This window comes from Poecilia mexicana, unplaced genomic scaffold (assembly GCF_051168715.1).
Source record: "Poecilia mexicana isolate PSO_F unplaced genomic scaffold, ASM5116871v1 scaffold_23, whole genome shotgun sequence".
Taxonomy (NCBI): Eukaryota; Metazoa; Chordata; class Actinopteri; order Cyprinodontiformes; family Poeciliidae; genus Poecilia; species Poecilia mexicana.
The window spans coordinates 11,253,403-11,266,786 of NW_028263392.1; the positions used below are offsets into that span (position 1 = coordinate 11,253,403).

Consider the following 13,384-nt stretch of genomic DNA (forward strand, 5'->3'; position numbering starts at 1 on the left):
ACGACTAATGTTTAACTTTAATAAATATCGGATTGAGGTTGCTGCACACGATAAATGATTTATAGATTGCGCTGCATCAGGGTGCTACAGCGGAGGTGATATGACATCCATACAGAGACATCAGGTTTTGCATTCGTTGCGTATTTTAATGAATCGTTTTACTATGCCAGATCTTACAAATCCAGTGTTTAAGGGGGAAAAAAAATCTCAGCATTTTCATTCCCCTCAGGAGATTGGGTTGGGTGTTTGCCTTAGGCTTGTTGGAGACATTGGGGCCTTAGATTAGGGAGTCATAGAGGGATGATGTTGGGTCAGGAGAATGGATTGAGAGGATAAAAGCAAGAGGTAGTCTGACCAAATCCTTGGATTTAGTTTTTCCCCTAACATCCTACTCTTTGTCTACTCTGACCGTCTGCCCTCTTTACCCTTCACCCACTCTCCCCAAATATTCCCACCTACATTCTTCACCCATGGATGGACCTTTTTTCCTTGGCCTGTGTCCACTGAGGCAGCTGTGAAGAGGGAGATATTCAAATAGGGGATTGTCACCTCACAGTTGCATGGTGCATAGGACAACAAAGATTAATGAGATGGAAATTTAAATGGAATGATGCTGTTATGGGTGATAGAGGGAGGAAAGACGAGGTTTAGATTCGAATCCGCACACATTTAGATGCTTACACACTCCTCCGGTTTGTAGTTTGCTTGTCACATTGCTAATTATATCCTGTTGACAGGCTGTCAGAAATCAAGACTTGGTAACTTAATAACATTAAAAAAAGACTCTAATGGCATTCATACTGAGCCCCCTCGATCCTGCAAGTATCAATTTATACCTGCAGACATGCCAAAAGCGAGAGCGCGAGCGTCTGGCGGGTTATGAGCACAAACGTCAAAGGCTAATCAATATGCACATCATTAGCATAGGAATTCGTGACATGATGTATATTTGGATAAGCTTCACTGATGAGACAAATGCACAGTAGCAGCTTCTTCCCCGTTAGGGCAATTTCCATGAGATGCAGCTCATTATCTGGCTTGGTTAATGGAGAAAGAAGCTTACTCAATCCAGTTTATTTTATGGTGGTTTAACTGAACACTGTCATTTATACAATACAAGATAAATACCTCAAGTTAGCGCTTCTGAAATTCTACAGTTATAAACCTGCAAACAGTGAAATTGTCCTTTGTTTGCACCATTTCTAAATGAATAGTTTGGTTGTCATTACAAGAGGTAATAAGTAAATTACGATTTGATCTGACATCAAATCGTAATTTACACGTCAACCAGGATGTGTGGGGTCTGCAAAGATGTTAGTTGTTCTTTTTCTACGCCTAAACCTGTACAAGTCATTAGTTAAAGCTGCCTAGACCCAAGTTCCCAGTTTAGACTTGCTGGCAAACTTTTAGAATGTATAATTTTGAAAACCTTCAAAATCCTAATTTCCCGATTCATATCTTCTGATTCCACTCCCAAAACCCCCCCCCCAAGGTTTTTCAAACTGTAAGATATACATGATTAAATATGTCTTCTAAATCAAGTTGAAGTATATAAGGAAGCGCTGTAACTGCGATACATTTCTAAATATTGCGATATATTACAACTGGCCCCATTTTCCTGGCTATTCTGTTTGTACCACTGTTTGTAAGTCCAGGACCTTTATTATTTATACATCGACAGAGTGCAAAATTTGCATGGATGTCACTTTTCAGGAAAAATAAAAAAATCATTTTGCTAAGCACTGCATCCAAGCAGTTGGTTCTGATTGCTGTATTGCCCACATTAATATTGTGATGATTGCAATGTGATGTATTGTGCAGTTTCAGTTCTGAGTAGAAAAAAAAATCAAAAGAGCAAACTTGTAATATATTCGTAATGTGCAAAGTTAGACCTAAATATTTTTCACGATTTGAATTCATAACCTACAGTTGTATAAAGAGGCATTTAGGCATGTGTTCGAGAGAATGCGGTTTAGCGACTTGACTTAGACTTGAAGAAAATCACTTGTGAACATCTCTGGAACGTGGAACCAAATTAAACGTAATGCATTTTCTGAACGGGGATGACCCTTCCACTCTCTGTGGTAAAACTGCACACTTTTCAGATATGCCTTCAATCACACATATGCACTCTGAGATCAATGTCTTGCACATAAAATTGAGTGATTGATATGGTGGATTGACATGTGGTCACCCTCTTCAGGCTAGCATGAGAAGCCGTGTTGTTCCCTGCGCAGTCTAGCATCAGAACGATCAGCGTACGTCTTGTTTGTCTCAGAGATCAGATGAGATGGATTTCCTGGAGTATGACCCAGATATTTATCTTGGTGTCGGGCCTGAGTTATGTATCTCAGTGGAGGTTAACGTCTGCTGTGCTAAGTGGCTCTCAGGTTGACTTTAAATGCTGCAAGGAGGAGGGACTACAGTGAGTGTGGAGGAATTGCAGGAATACAGTCGGGTGATGTAAAGAACTGCAGTGTGCATTTTATAAAGACGTCACATCTGTGATCATTGTATCAGTGTATGACCTATAATAACCCTTTTGCTGGGCTTTTTTCCCTTTGGCATATTAAAGCTTTGTGGGCATGTTTTCTCCTCTTAAAGAGTTTTGACTTGGTTGAAAATGGTTGCTCCTGTGGGCCTGTAAACTCATGCAGTTTATAAGCTTTACAATGAAACTTGACTTCTTTGTGTATTACATTCATGAGTATTCTTTCCTGAGGATTATGCTCGGGGAAAAAACACAATTCCACCCCTTATCATTTCTGCAGCCAACCCAAGCAGAAACTTTATATCTCCCTCCCTGCAATTACTTTATACACCAATTTTTGCAAACAGTGTGCAGTATTTTGCCTTTCTGAAGCCCTTCCTATCTTGTCTCTTTCATTTCCTTTATCCTGCATTCCTCATCTGTCTTTTTTTTTGTTTTTTTTTTATATGCACACAGTGTTATAGTCACTGAATCCCATGTGTAAGCCCTGTCCTGGTAAACTTCTATAAATACTTCCAGATGATCTTGGCCATCAAGTGTGTCCTCCTCTTTCTCTATGGAACAAAAAAAAAGTAATTCTTTTCACAGATTGTATTTATGCATGGCTTCTACACTCGGGTAAAAAAAAAAAAAAAAAAAAGCATATGGGTGCTGCTGAGATTTTTCTTTTGTCTGTTTTTGTCAAATTTGAATTTAGATCATGAAAATATGATAATTTCAGACAAAGGTAACCTGATTAAATGCAAAATAGAGTTTTAATAAAATCATAATTTAAGGAAATGAAGCTGTCCAAACCAAATTTGCTTAATGTGGAATTAGAATTACCCTCATTCTTAAATCATGAATTCATTGTCAACAAAAAAAAAATCCATTCAGTTTCACCAGCCACAACTTAGATGTAAAATCAACCAGAGATGTGAAATCAAGATCACTTAAATATAACCTATTTGTACAGTAGTCTCAGTTGAAATCAGATCAGTTTACTGTTGGTGTCCTTTATGTTGTGTAGTTTAGAGGAATCATAGAGAAACTGTGATGCAGAGCTCCCTGTATTGGAACAATTATCTTAAACTGGACTGAACAGTTTTCTTTGACTTTCCAGTGCAGCATGTCGCGTGGCCTCATTTTGCCTTTCCAGGGTCATTTTCCCTTTCCTGTGAGTGTGAATTCACTGATATATCTTGCTCTTGTCCTTTTAAATGGGACAGGCATGGCCATGTAGGGAACAGAACGTACAAAATGACAAAATGAGATTACAAAAGCCGGTGGCTTTTCCAATTCAGTTATATAATTATACCAGGAGCAGTGAGCTTGCTCAGTAGGTTAGCTGAGTGAATATTTTAGGGAAATACAATGAGAAAATCAGATTTTGACTTTCATAAAAAGCAACAGTTTGCTCCTAAAAGCTGTAAGAAAACGCACCAAAAAGTATTTCTTTGAAACATTACCTTTTTTTAACATAAATACGTGCCCTCAGTTTCCCTGTGTCTCTATTGCAGCCTACAGAGACGTTTCTTTTGCAAGTACAGCAGCCAAGTCGTAAACTCACCTGGTACACAGTGTCCTAGATTGTGATTGTAAGACTCTGCTGTAGCCACAAGGTTATTAAACCCCACTATAATGAAACACTACGTAGTCATTTCATGTATTATCTTATCAACGAAATCAGAAGATAGCTGACCACACGCAGTTCAAAGAAGACAGAAGCTTTTTGAAGAAGCCTAATACAAAGAAAATCTTAGCTGTGAAATCCAAATCCTGGGATTTTGCAGCAAGATAGCCACGCACACCAGTGAGTCATCAGAATGCCCTAACAAATCTGATTTTGCTTCTCTGCCATGTATATTTGCAAGTCTGTCCTGAGGCAGTATATCTGTCATGCCAGAGAAGCTCATTAAATTAAACCCCAAGTCAAATAGGAAAGAAAGACCCTAGGAGAGAGTGGTTGCTTTATTAGCAATATGCTGGAGGCTTTAACTCACAGCAGAGGCTATCATCAGATTAGTCAACATTAAGCAGCTCTGACCTGCTTGTTGGTTTGTTGTGCTCAGCTGAAGCAATTAAGGTTTTTTTTTTTTTGAATTTATTTATTCATGAATTCCAACAAACAAAATTGTGGGTAGACATCTAGATGGCCAATTATTTTGATGCACAGCTAAAACATTGATCCTTGTGCTTAAAAAAAAGTTATGGGGAATTAAGTCAATTGGCTCAAATAGGGCTAAAAACTAATGTTTTCTTAAAGTGTGGTCGGCTTTGTTGGTTTGAACATCAAACCATTAGCATACCCCTGACTGTGAAGCTAATCTTCTCTCCATCATAACCTTTGAGATTTTCCAAGAAGGGCTGGCGGTTAGCATCTTCGCTAACAAGATTGATTCCTATTGATAATTGATAATGGCTCCTACAGAGTTGGCATGTATACAATTTTAAATCTCCCTCATGCATTAAATTTGTTACAAAACCAACCACATTATACTAACTCTTTCATTGAGTTAATTTAAACAAATAAACAGATTTATTCAAACATGTGGACACAGCTGTTTGGGCACAGTTGAAGTAGTCATTTATGTTTTAACGCAGTCTTGGAGTTTCTTCATCTTGGCCAGGACATTCTTGGTAATGAGATTCTAAATTTCTCCCTAATTTTGAGATTTCCTGTTGAAGTTATCGGATACACATCCAAGTACATATTACTAGTACGAAATGGTAACACGTAGGCGAGAAATGGGACAACTTTGCCGAGTTTTGACTCAAACAACTTTGCCATGTTTGTCCAGGTATCGAATGTCCACGTAGTTCCCGGAACACGCCTGGTGGGATGCAGATGGCCGAACCCTTCAGCGATGAAGCCATGCTGTTCACCAAAGAGCTGGTGCTGCAAAGAGAGGTAAGTAAAGACTCACTACATCCCGTGCTGCGGTTTTATCGTCCCCTGTCGTTTCTCTGCCCACGTCTTCCACGTTGGGAGTTCTTAACGTTTCGACTTTTTGGCTCCTGCCTTGCTGTTCAGCACATATATTAGCATGAGCTGTAAGTTGCTGCAGTTTACTTTAGCAGTAAATGTAGTTTACTTTAAAGCCAACATTCCAAAAATGGGGAAGCATTAATATAAACTCATGTAAATGCTAACAATTGTTCTGAATAGCAGAAAAAAAAATTGTGCTATAAAGTATGTTTCAGGTTTTTACTGCTTTCCATTTAAGCCAATTTAACATAATGGTAGGATTGGTTTAATGTATGAAAATGCTTCAGCTCTCACAGACCTTGGATTTGTGTTTAAAAAGAAATGGCATTGTGATGCAAGTAATGTCTATTTAATAAAGAAAACACCTAATCATTTATTCCTCTCAGGTAAAAATGCTTTTTCATATTAAAATGACATGTTTATCCTATCTTGTCAAGACAGTTTTTATAAAGATGGGACCACTGACTTTAATAAGCTGATTAAATTGTTTACTCCCAGTTGAACTTTATCACAGCATTTATACACTGTACTTATCTCCCGAGTGATGTCAAATCTCATAAAAGTTCAGAAAAAGGTTTACGCTATCTGTAAAAAAGAAAAAAAAAAAACAACCTCCCCCTCCCTTTGGAATACATACGCACACACACACACACACACACACACACACACACACACACACACACACACACACACACACACACACACACACACACACACACACACACACACACACACACACACACACACACACACACACACCATCCTTGCTTGCTTATTCCCTTTTGACAGAAAGCTCACCTGATACCGGATCGGTGCTCCTGGACTTTAAAAACTCCATCCAGTATGTGCCTATTCATTCACATGCTAATAGGTTTTTATAAGAAGCAGTGAACGGACTAAAGCTATGATGGAACTAGCTATAATCCCGCCACCACTCATCCAGGCCACACACACACATTTTCTCTTTTGCTCTTTTTTTTCCCCTCCACTCTTTCTTCATCCCTATCTCGTCTGAAAAGAGCTTTTCTGTGTGAGGTGGCTGACTCCACTGTCCTCTGCTGTTTAATTGTCATGGAAATGGAGTCTTAGCCAGTGGTCCAGGTGGAGCCATGTTAAAAATGATGTGTGTGGGGCAAGCCGACAACCTTTGCGAAATCCTTGAGTGGGAAATAATGGATGCAGAGACCAGGGGAATTTGATTGACAAGGATGCCCTATGAATCTGTGCAGAGTTGCTGACGGACTAGATGTTTTGAATTTTGGATGTTTTTACAGATGTCAATCTGCATAAATGCATAGTTTGTTGGACTGAAAAGACTTTCACTGACGCTTTGTCCAATTTCATGCTTATTAGGGCAGAATGAAATCTTATTCACATGGCCAACTAAATTGTCAATACAAACAGAAAAGAATAATCACACAGCACACGTTTCAAAGCATTTTTCTAGACTTTTAATTTTGCCCCTGATTGTCATCCAGGAATTTTGTTCATGGTTGGCAATCATTACTGTACTTTCTGCAGCTAATGTAGGGCTGTTAGTTGACTTTGACAGCACTTCAGAGATCAGTTTATTTGCTTCAAACCAATTAATGGAAACTAGATGAAAAAAATTCAGAAGTTTGCTTTAGTTTTCTGCTGCTTTTCTTCAAACTTGCTGTTGCTGATCCTAACTTCCAATAAAAGGCAGCATATGCCTTTTATTTAGGGAACTGCAAGTCAGTAAAGTCATTTAAATGACAAATCTCAAATGTTTTCATCTTACCTAAAATGAACATTCCAACTTAATCTACACTTTTAGAGTATTCAAAACTCTTGAACTTTCACACTTTGTCAAATTCATTGACACACTTCCGTGTTTTTATTTTTTATTTAATAAACCAACACACCACATTAATTTGAAGCGAATGTTAAAACGATACTTGAAATGAAAGTTATTTTTACAAATACAAATCTAATTATCTGAAAGCTAAATTCTTGACACTCTTTGCAAAAATAGCTCCATCACTTTTCAGGTCTTGCCACAGATTCTCCATTGAAATTTGGCTCGAACTTTGATTGAGCCATTCTGAAATATGAATTTGATCTGTGCCATTCCTGTGTGACTCTGGCTGTATGTGTAGGAACGTTGCCCTGCAAGGAAAGTGAATCTCTGCGCCAGGTTCAAGTGTAAATCCCCCACGGAATTAGTAGTTGTAACGAAACGTGAGACTTAAAGGAGTATGAATGGTTTCACGAGGCGTAGTAAATAATTTAACACATCACCCGGCTGTACTGTCCCTGGTCGTTTCTGTACAGCTACAGATTCAATTAAACTGTTATTATGCACATAACCTTTTTTGTCCCCACACACACCCTCTCATACTTTGCCTTCCCTGGCCAGTCATTCGTAGTGTCAGCAAGTTTTTCACAGGTAGGTGGGAGTTATCAAGCATGACCGAGCCATATAATGAGTCCTGAGCCCAGCGTGGGGGTTGATTGGCTGGCTGCACTGACCTGCTGTTTGGGCTAATACCAACACAAACACACTCTCACAGGAATACAATCACCAACATGGACGCAGTAAGGCCTTTCCCTTGGTCCACCGACTTATTCTTTCGGAGCATGAAAAGAAGACCTGATGTTAACAAGGCTAGGATGACAAGTGTGCAAAAACATGACATCCCATCTCGCTGGAACATTCACAAGCTTGTGTAATGTTCTACAGGATCGGGCAGCCTGAGATAGAGTTGGATTGAAGAGGTGAGAGGAAGTGCTGAGGCTCTAATGAGGCAAGTTAGTTGCAGCAGAATTGAAGCGATGATGAAAGATGTTGGAGGTAGAACACATCATTTATTTTTTTTTTATATTCATTTTCTTTATCCAAGCAAATTCAGCTGAAAGACATTATCGAGGTGCGCCTCACTCCGGCATGAATTTGAATATTTGACTTGAGTAATGTGCAATCCCTGCTGTTGATCGTCTCTGAATAGCATCTGATTGCGGGAGCTTTCAAAGCTGCTCCTAAGGTGTCTCAGGTGAATAACATTTGATTTGACTTTTGGTGGCATAGTCATTTGCATTCATTTAACACTTTTCTCACTCGTGCTGCTGAGCGCTGTTTTGCATTTTCAAGCCCTTTGAGTTAGTAACTTGTTGACTCTGTTCTTTATTCAGGGTCTTCAACCTGCCACATACAGATGGGGTTTATTGCTCTCTAATTAGTTGTTTGTCTTGTTCTTGTATCCTTTAGAAGCCAAGTTTGGATACAACCATAAAGTAATCCCTTCTGGTATATTGGGAAATACCCTTTTTATATTTTTTTTCCATCCGTAGTTTGCTTTCATGTATCCACTTATGCAAAGCTTATAATTTCTTTTGACGCAAACATTCATGTTTAGTGTGGCATGCAGTAAACTGGGAAGCTTTGGTTTGTTGCCCCTGTATCTGTTCCATCACTTCCCCCTGATTATTACTCATTTCATTTGTTGCACTTTTAATTATTTTTACATATTTGAAAAATTACTTTAGTGTTTATCATCTCGGGCGTCTCACGCCGCCCCTTCCCTCCCTTATTTCCTCCTGCCTCTCCCTATTCCCGCTCCCTCTGTGCAGTTTTAATCTCTGACAGACACTGCTCCCGTTCCCAGCATGAAACCAAAACAGCGGCGCACAATTCTGAGGGGTAAAAAAAAGAGAAAACGTCGGTAAACACCAATCCCCAGATATTCCCTTTCCTGTTTTGATGTCTTCCATTTAATTTCTCTCACATCCCACCTTCCATTGACAAAAAACCTCCATTCACTATCTCAGTCACCGACTCTCTGTGTTGATTTTTCTACATGCTTTTAGGTAGCAACTTCAAAAGCCCAGGCTAACCATAAGGGAACTGAGCGCTGACATTTTCATCCAGACTGAGTCAGTACTATTAATGAAAGATATAAATTGGTAGAACAATATTTATACCTTTCTTACTGCCTCATTAAAATGCCGCTCATCTAACAGTGTCATTCAAGCTGAGATCACAGTGTGCTGCTGCCATTAAAGCAATGTGCCTCACCTAAAAGTTGGAAGCTATTTTTAAAATCCTTTGCAAGTTTCTGAATATAAAATCTTCTTGTCTGTGGGAATCTGTGAAGCATTTAATTTGCTTTTACATTTTCCATACACATAGTTCAGGTCAAAAGTTCAAATGCACTCACCATAGCTCTGGATGTTATATTTGCTTTGGGCCATTAATTAGAAATTTTAATACATCTTCAACTTAAACAAAAGATTTGCTGGAATAAGTTAGAATTAACCAATCTATACAAGGTCAAAATTCTACCCGCAAGACTAAATATATGTACACACATTAACATATATGGGTATTGTCTTGGGGATCAATAAACTTCCAGATTAGTACTGGTTGATTATTTGACTTCACCTGTTAGTTTTTCTTTGTTAGATTTCATGTCCGTCCATCCATCCATACATACATCTTCTTTACACCTTTGTCCTTTAGTGGGGTTGGGAGGGGTGCTGGTGCCGATCTCCAGCTATCGTTGTGGGCGAGAGGCGGGGTCACCCTGGACAGGTCGCCAGTCTGTCGCAGGGCTAGATTTCATGTCAGAGATCCAAATATAACCACATTCACAGAAAAGTTTGGTGTAACTTGGATCAGGGCTGTCCAAAAGCTTACAGGAAGTCTGCTTTATCTATCCTGAAGCTAGTTTTTATTATCGTGCTGGGGTACTCAACTGTGTCTAAGGTTGAATTTAGAAACTAAACAAAACTTAAGACGAAGACTTGAAGATTTTGACGATTGTTCCACATCATAATACTTGACAGTTTTCTTAGGTTTGAAAACTTCACTTAACTCCTCCAAATTTACTTATTATTCACTGAAATCAAGTAACTCTCTTCATCTGATCTGTTCAGAACATCTTTGTCCAGAAGCCCTTATTGGCTGCCGCTAATTTCAGTTGAGGTTGAATTTGTCCATTTTTGGAGTCTGTAGTTATGTATAATACCAGTGTCACTGTCCGCAGTCATCTTGGTGTTGGCGTCATTTCCAGTTCATGGCATGGCTGAGCCAAGCACGTACCAGGACCTCTCTGATATAACTCCTGTGTGGATTAGAGGGGGGAAAAGAACTGTTCAAGTAAATCGTTCAGAGCCATATCGATACGGATTCATGCCCTCAACTAATTTAACTTCTCACTATTCTAGTAGTCTTTATATGTTTTATTTTTGAATAAGAGGGTTAGATGAATACAATCAACTTTAAAATTCCTTTTTATATAATTTATTAAGAACTGACCACCTGGTGGGTGAGGAAGCAAAAACCGAGGAGAGGATATGAATTTGTTTAAGCGGTTACGAGAGCAGGCTAAGTGGACTGCCTAGTGTTCTGCCTTCATTCTGTCAGTTAGTTGACCTCATTCAGTCTGGGTGGTCTCTCATCGTCTGTGCTGCCCCGGCTGCCTACTCATATCTTTTATCTTGCACATTTAAATTCTCCGGAACTTGCAGGCTTGAAAGCAAAACATGCACGGAAAGCCTTTGATTACAGCCCAACAGCGCCGACTAAATCTGTACATTCATATTCATCTTTGTGATCTTGCCTTATGCTGATTTAATTTTGGTACACGTTTGGTTGCATTGGAGACCAACAGCAAAAGCTTGATTTTTTTTTTCAAACTTTGCGAGGCAGAGTTTCACTGAACTTAAAACAAGTTGGTTTTCTCCATCTCCTGATTTCCCCTAGTTATTTTATCTCCATTGGAGGAAAAGTACATTTTAGTTTTCAGAACTTACCTTTGTCTCTGCGGTCCTTTAAAAGGGGTCCCCTCACACCCGCGTCCGCTCCACCTTGTGAGATCAAAACTGCACCAGACTGCCGCTGGTAGGGGTTGGCACAGACTGCCTTTAGACCTGCAGGAGGCTGTGTTGTCGAGCATTGATGAGTCACTCTGCCAGCGTGGCATCACAGATGCCTTGCTAATGCCTGCCTCTAGATCTCTCTGCCTTAATAACAGTTCTCGGTGAGCATTTTAATTAAATGCAAATAAACCCAGTACCTTTGTAATATCAAGAGGATTTTGCTTTCTGTTCTCCCTGTGTATGTGGTAATCCCTATAAAACCTCTACCATAGGTGCGCAGTGGCAACTGGATAATTGAAGTGTTACTTGTCTGTCTTTTGTCTGTGCCTGTTTGTGGTCACTGCAGCTCTGATCAATATGTTTGACTTTCTTCACACATTTTTTTTGTGAAATGTATCCTTCATGGATTTGACCCTCTTTTATATGTTATTTTCTCACTCATACCTGCAGGATAACATCACTTTTCTTTTCTTTTTTTTTCTTTTTTTTTGCATCATCCGTGCTCTTACATTGATTTCCGATCAAGCTTAAATTATTTTGGCATGAGGTCGATTGCAAAATTGCTAGATCTCACAGTCTATCTGCTCCACTTCATCCCTCCTTTGCTGTTGCACTCGATTTTTACCATATAGCCCCAGTTTCCCTGCTCTGGCTTTGTTTTCCAGTCATGTGCTTCAGCATACCCATGTACTCTGTGTGTGTGAGCGTGTTAGAGAGAGAAAGGGAAGAGACGGAGAGAGCGAACATGTAGACAAGATGAATAATGCATAGTGTGGTTTCCTGGTCAGCGAGACAGACGGTGGGGACTGAACTGCCCCTAAGGTCCTTTTTTCCCCCAATCACGTTTTGCAGTTAAACAAACCACGAATATAGAAGGCAGCTCTACTTATGCTTTATAGCAATAGACGATATCCATCCATGTCCAATAATAACTTTGCACCACTGGACCAGGTGAACATCTTGGATTATAACATTAGAGCCTTGAAAGGTTTTCAGTTTTCCCATTCCATCTTGTTAAATTACACATTTCAATATGTTTTAGTGGGTTTTAAATGTAGTGGTATGAGCCTGGCCATTTCCTTCCTATGCCATTCCGCTCGATTTAAATCTTGCTTCACAGGCAGTCTGGGTTTTCTCCCCTTGACTTGGATTCCTCTGGTAGAATTTCTGCCTTTCTATGAATGACGCCGCCGATTTTCTGTGCGGTTTTTGAATTGTAGTCTGCGTGTAGCTTTACCATTGGCAGCAGAGGAAGTGAACAGAGTTGTAAAGTCTGTGTTGGCCAAATATTTCCAAATATTGAATTAACAGTTCAGCTTGGCACTTCTTTCTTCGCTTTAAAGCATGGTTGTGTACAGCGCAGACAATATCTGGTAAGCTTCATAGCGTCAAATTGGCACATTAACGTCACGGGGGAACATTACAGATTGGGTAAAATTTAAAACTTCAACTGAGTTCATGCCTCCAAAAATCTGTTTTGGTCTCTAAGCTGGACCTCTTTGTGGCTTTTTCCCCAACAGTGGCTTGGCTTTAGCCCTTCTTTACCACCATAGTTCACTGTTCAGACGGTGTGTTCCAGGTAATGTTTAGCGTTCCTTTTCTCCCACACTTGACTTTTGTTTCACCTCAACTTTATGCTACTTTGCGTTGGTCTCTAACATTTCACCCTAGTACTTTAAGGTTTGTGTTCCAGGTGGGGTGAGTACTTTTTTCTTTTTAAAGGCATATTATTTTAGTTGGCAGCCAAAAAAGACAGACAGCAATATATAACCCAGATGGGGCTTTTAATGATTTCAGTCGAGTACCAACAGCAAAAATCAATCCTAAGCGGTAGATGAGGATATTAAAACTTGTAAATCTTGTCGCACAGCTGTCAATTGATCGTCACATAGCACCACATTTTGCAATTAGTTTAATGGTTTGACAAACCTAAGCAGGGCTCAAAAGAATTCCTCTAAGTGCTTAAGTTATACTCCTTTTTATCAGATCCATTTATTCATCCTTCGTCTATGCTCTTTCAAGTCCATCCTAGCTGTGTGTCATAATTGAGCTGTAATTGTGTCTGTTTTAGTGCTGTTGCTCAG

At 39.5% G+C, this 13,384-nt stretch overlaps 1 protein-coding gene across 1 annotated transcript in view; it reads left to right on the forward strand.

Annotated features, from left to right (window-relative positions):
• Window positions 1–13,384, forward strand: part of snd1 (staphylococcal nuclease and tudor domain containing 1) — a 167,479-nt gene that overhangs the window by 52,684 nt on the left and 101,411 nt on the right. Inside the window, exon 16 of the mRNA XM_014982396.2 lies at window positions 5,272–5,381. Within this exon, the coding sequence (XP_014837882.2) occupies window positions 5,272–5,381 (110 nt within the window). The remainder of the gene's footprint in view (window positions 1–5,271; window positions 5,382–13,384) is intronic.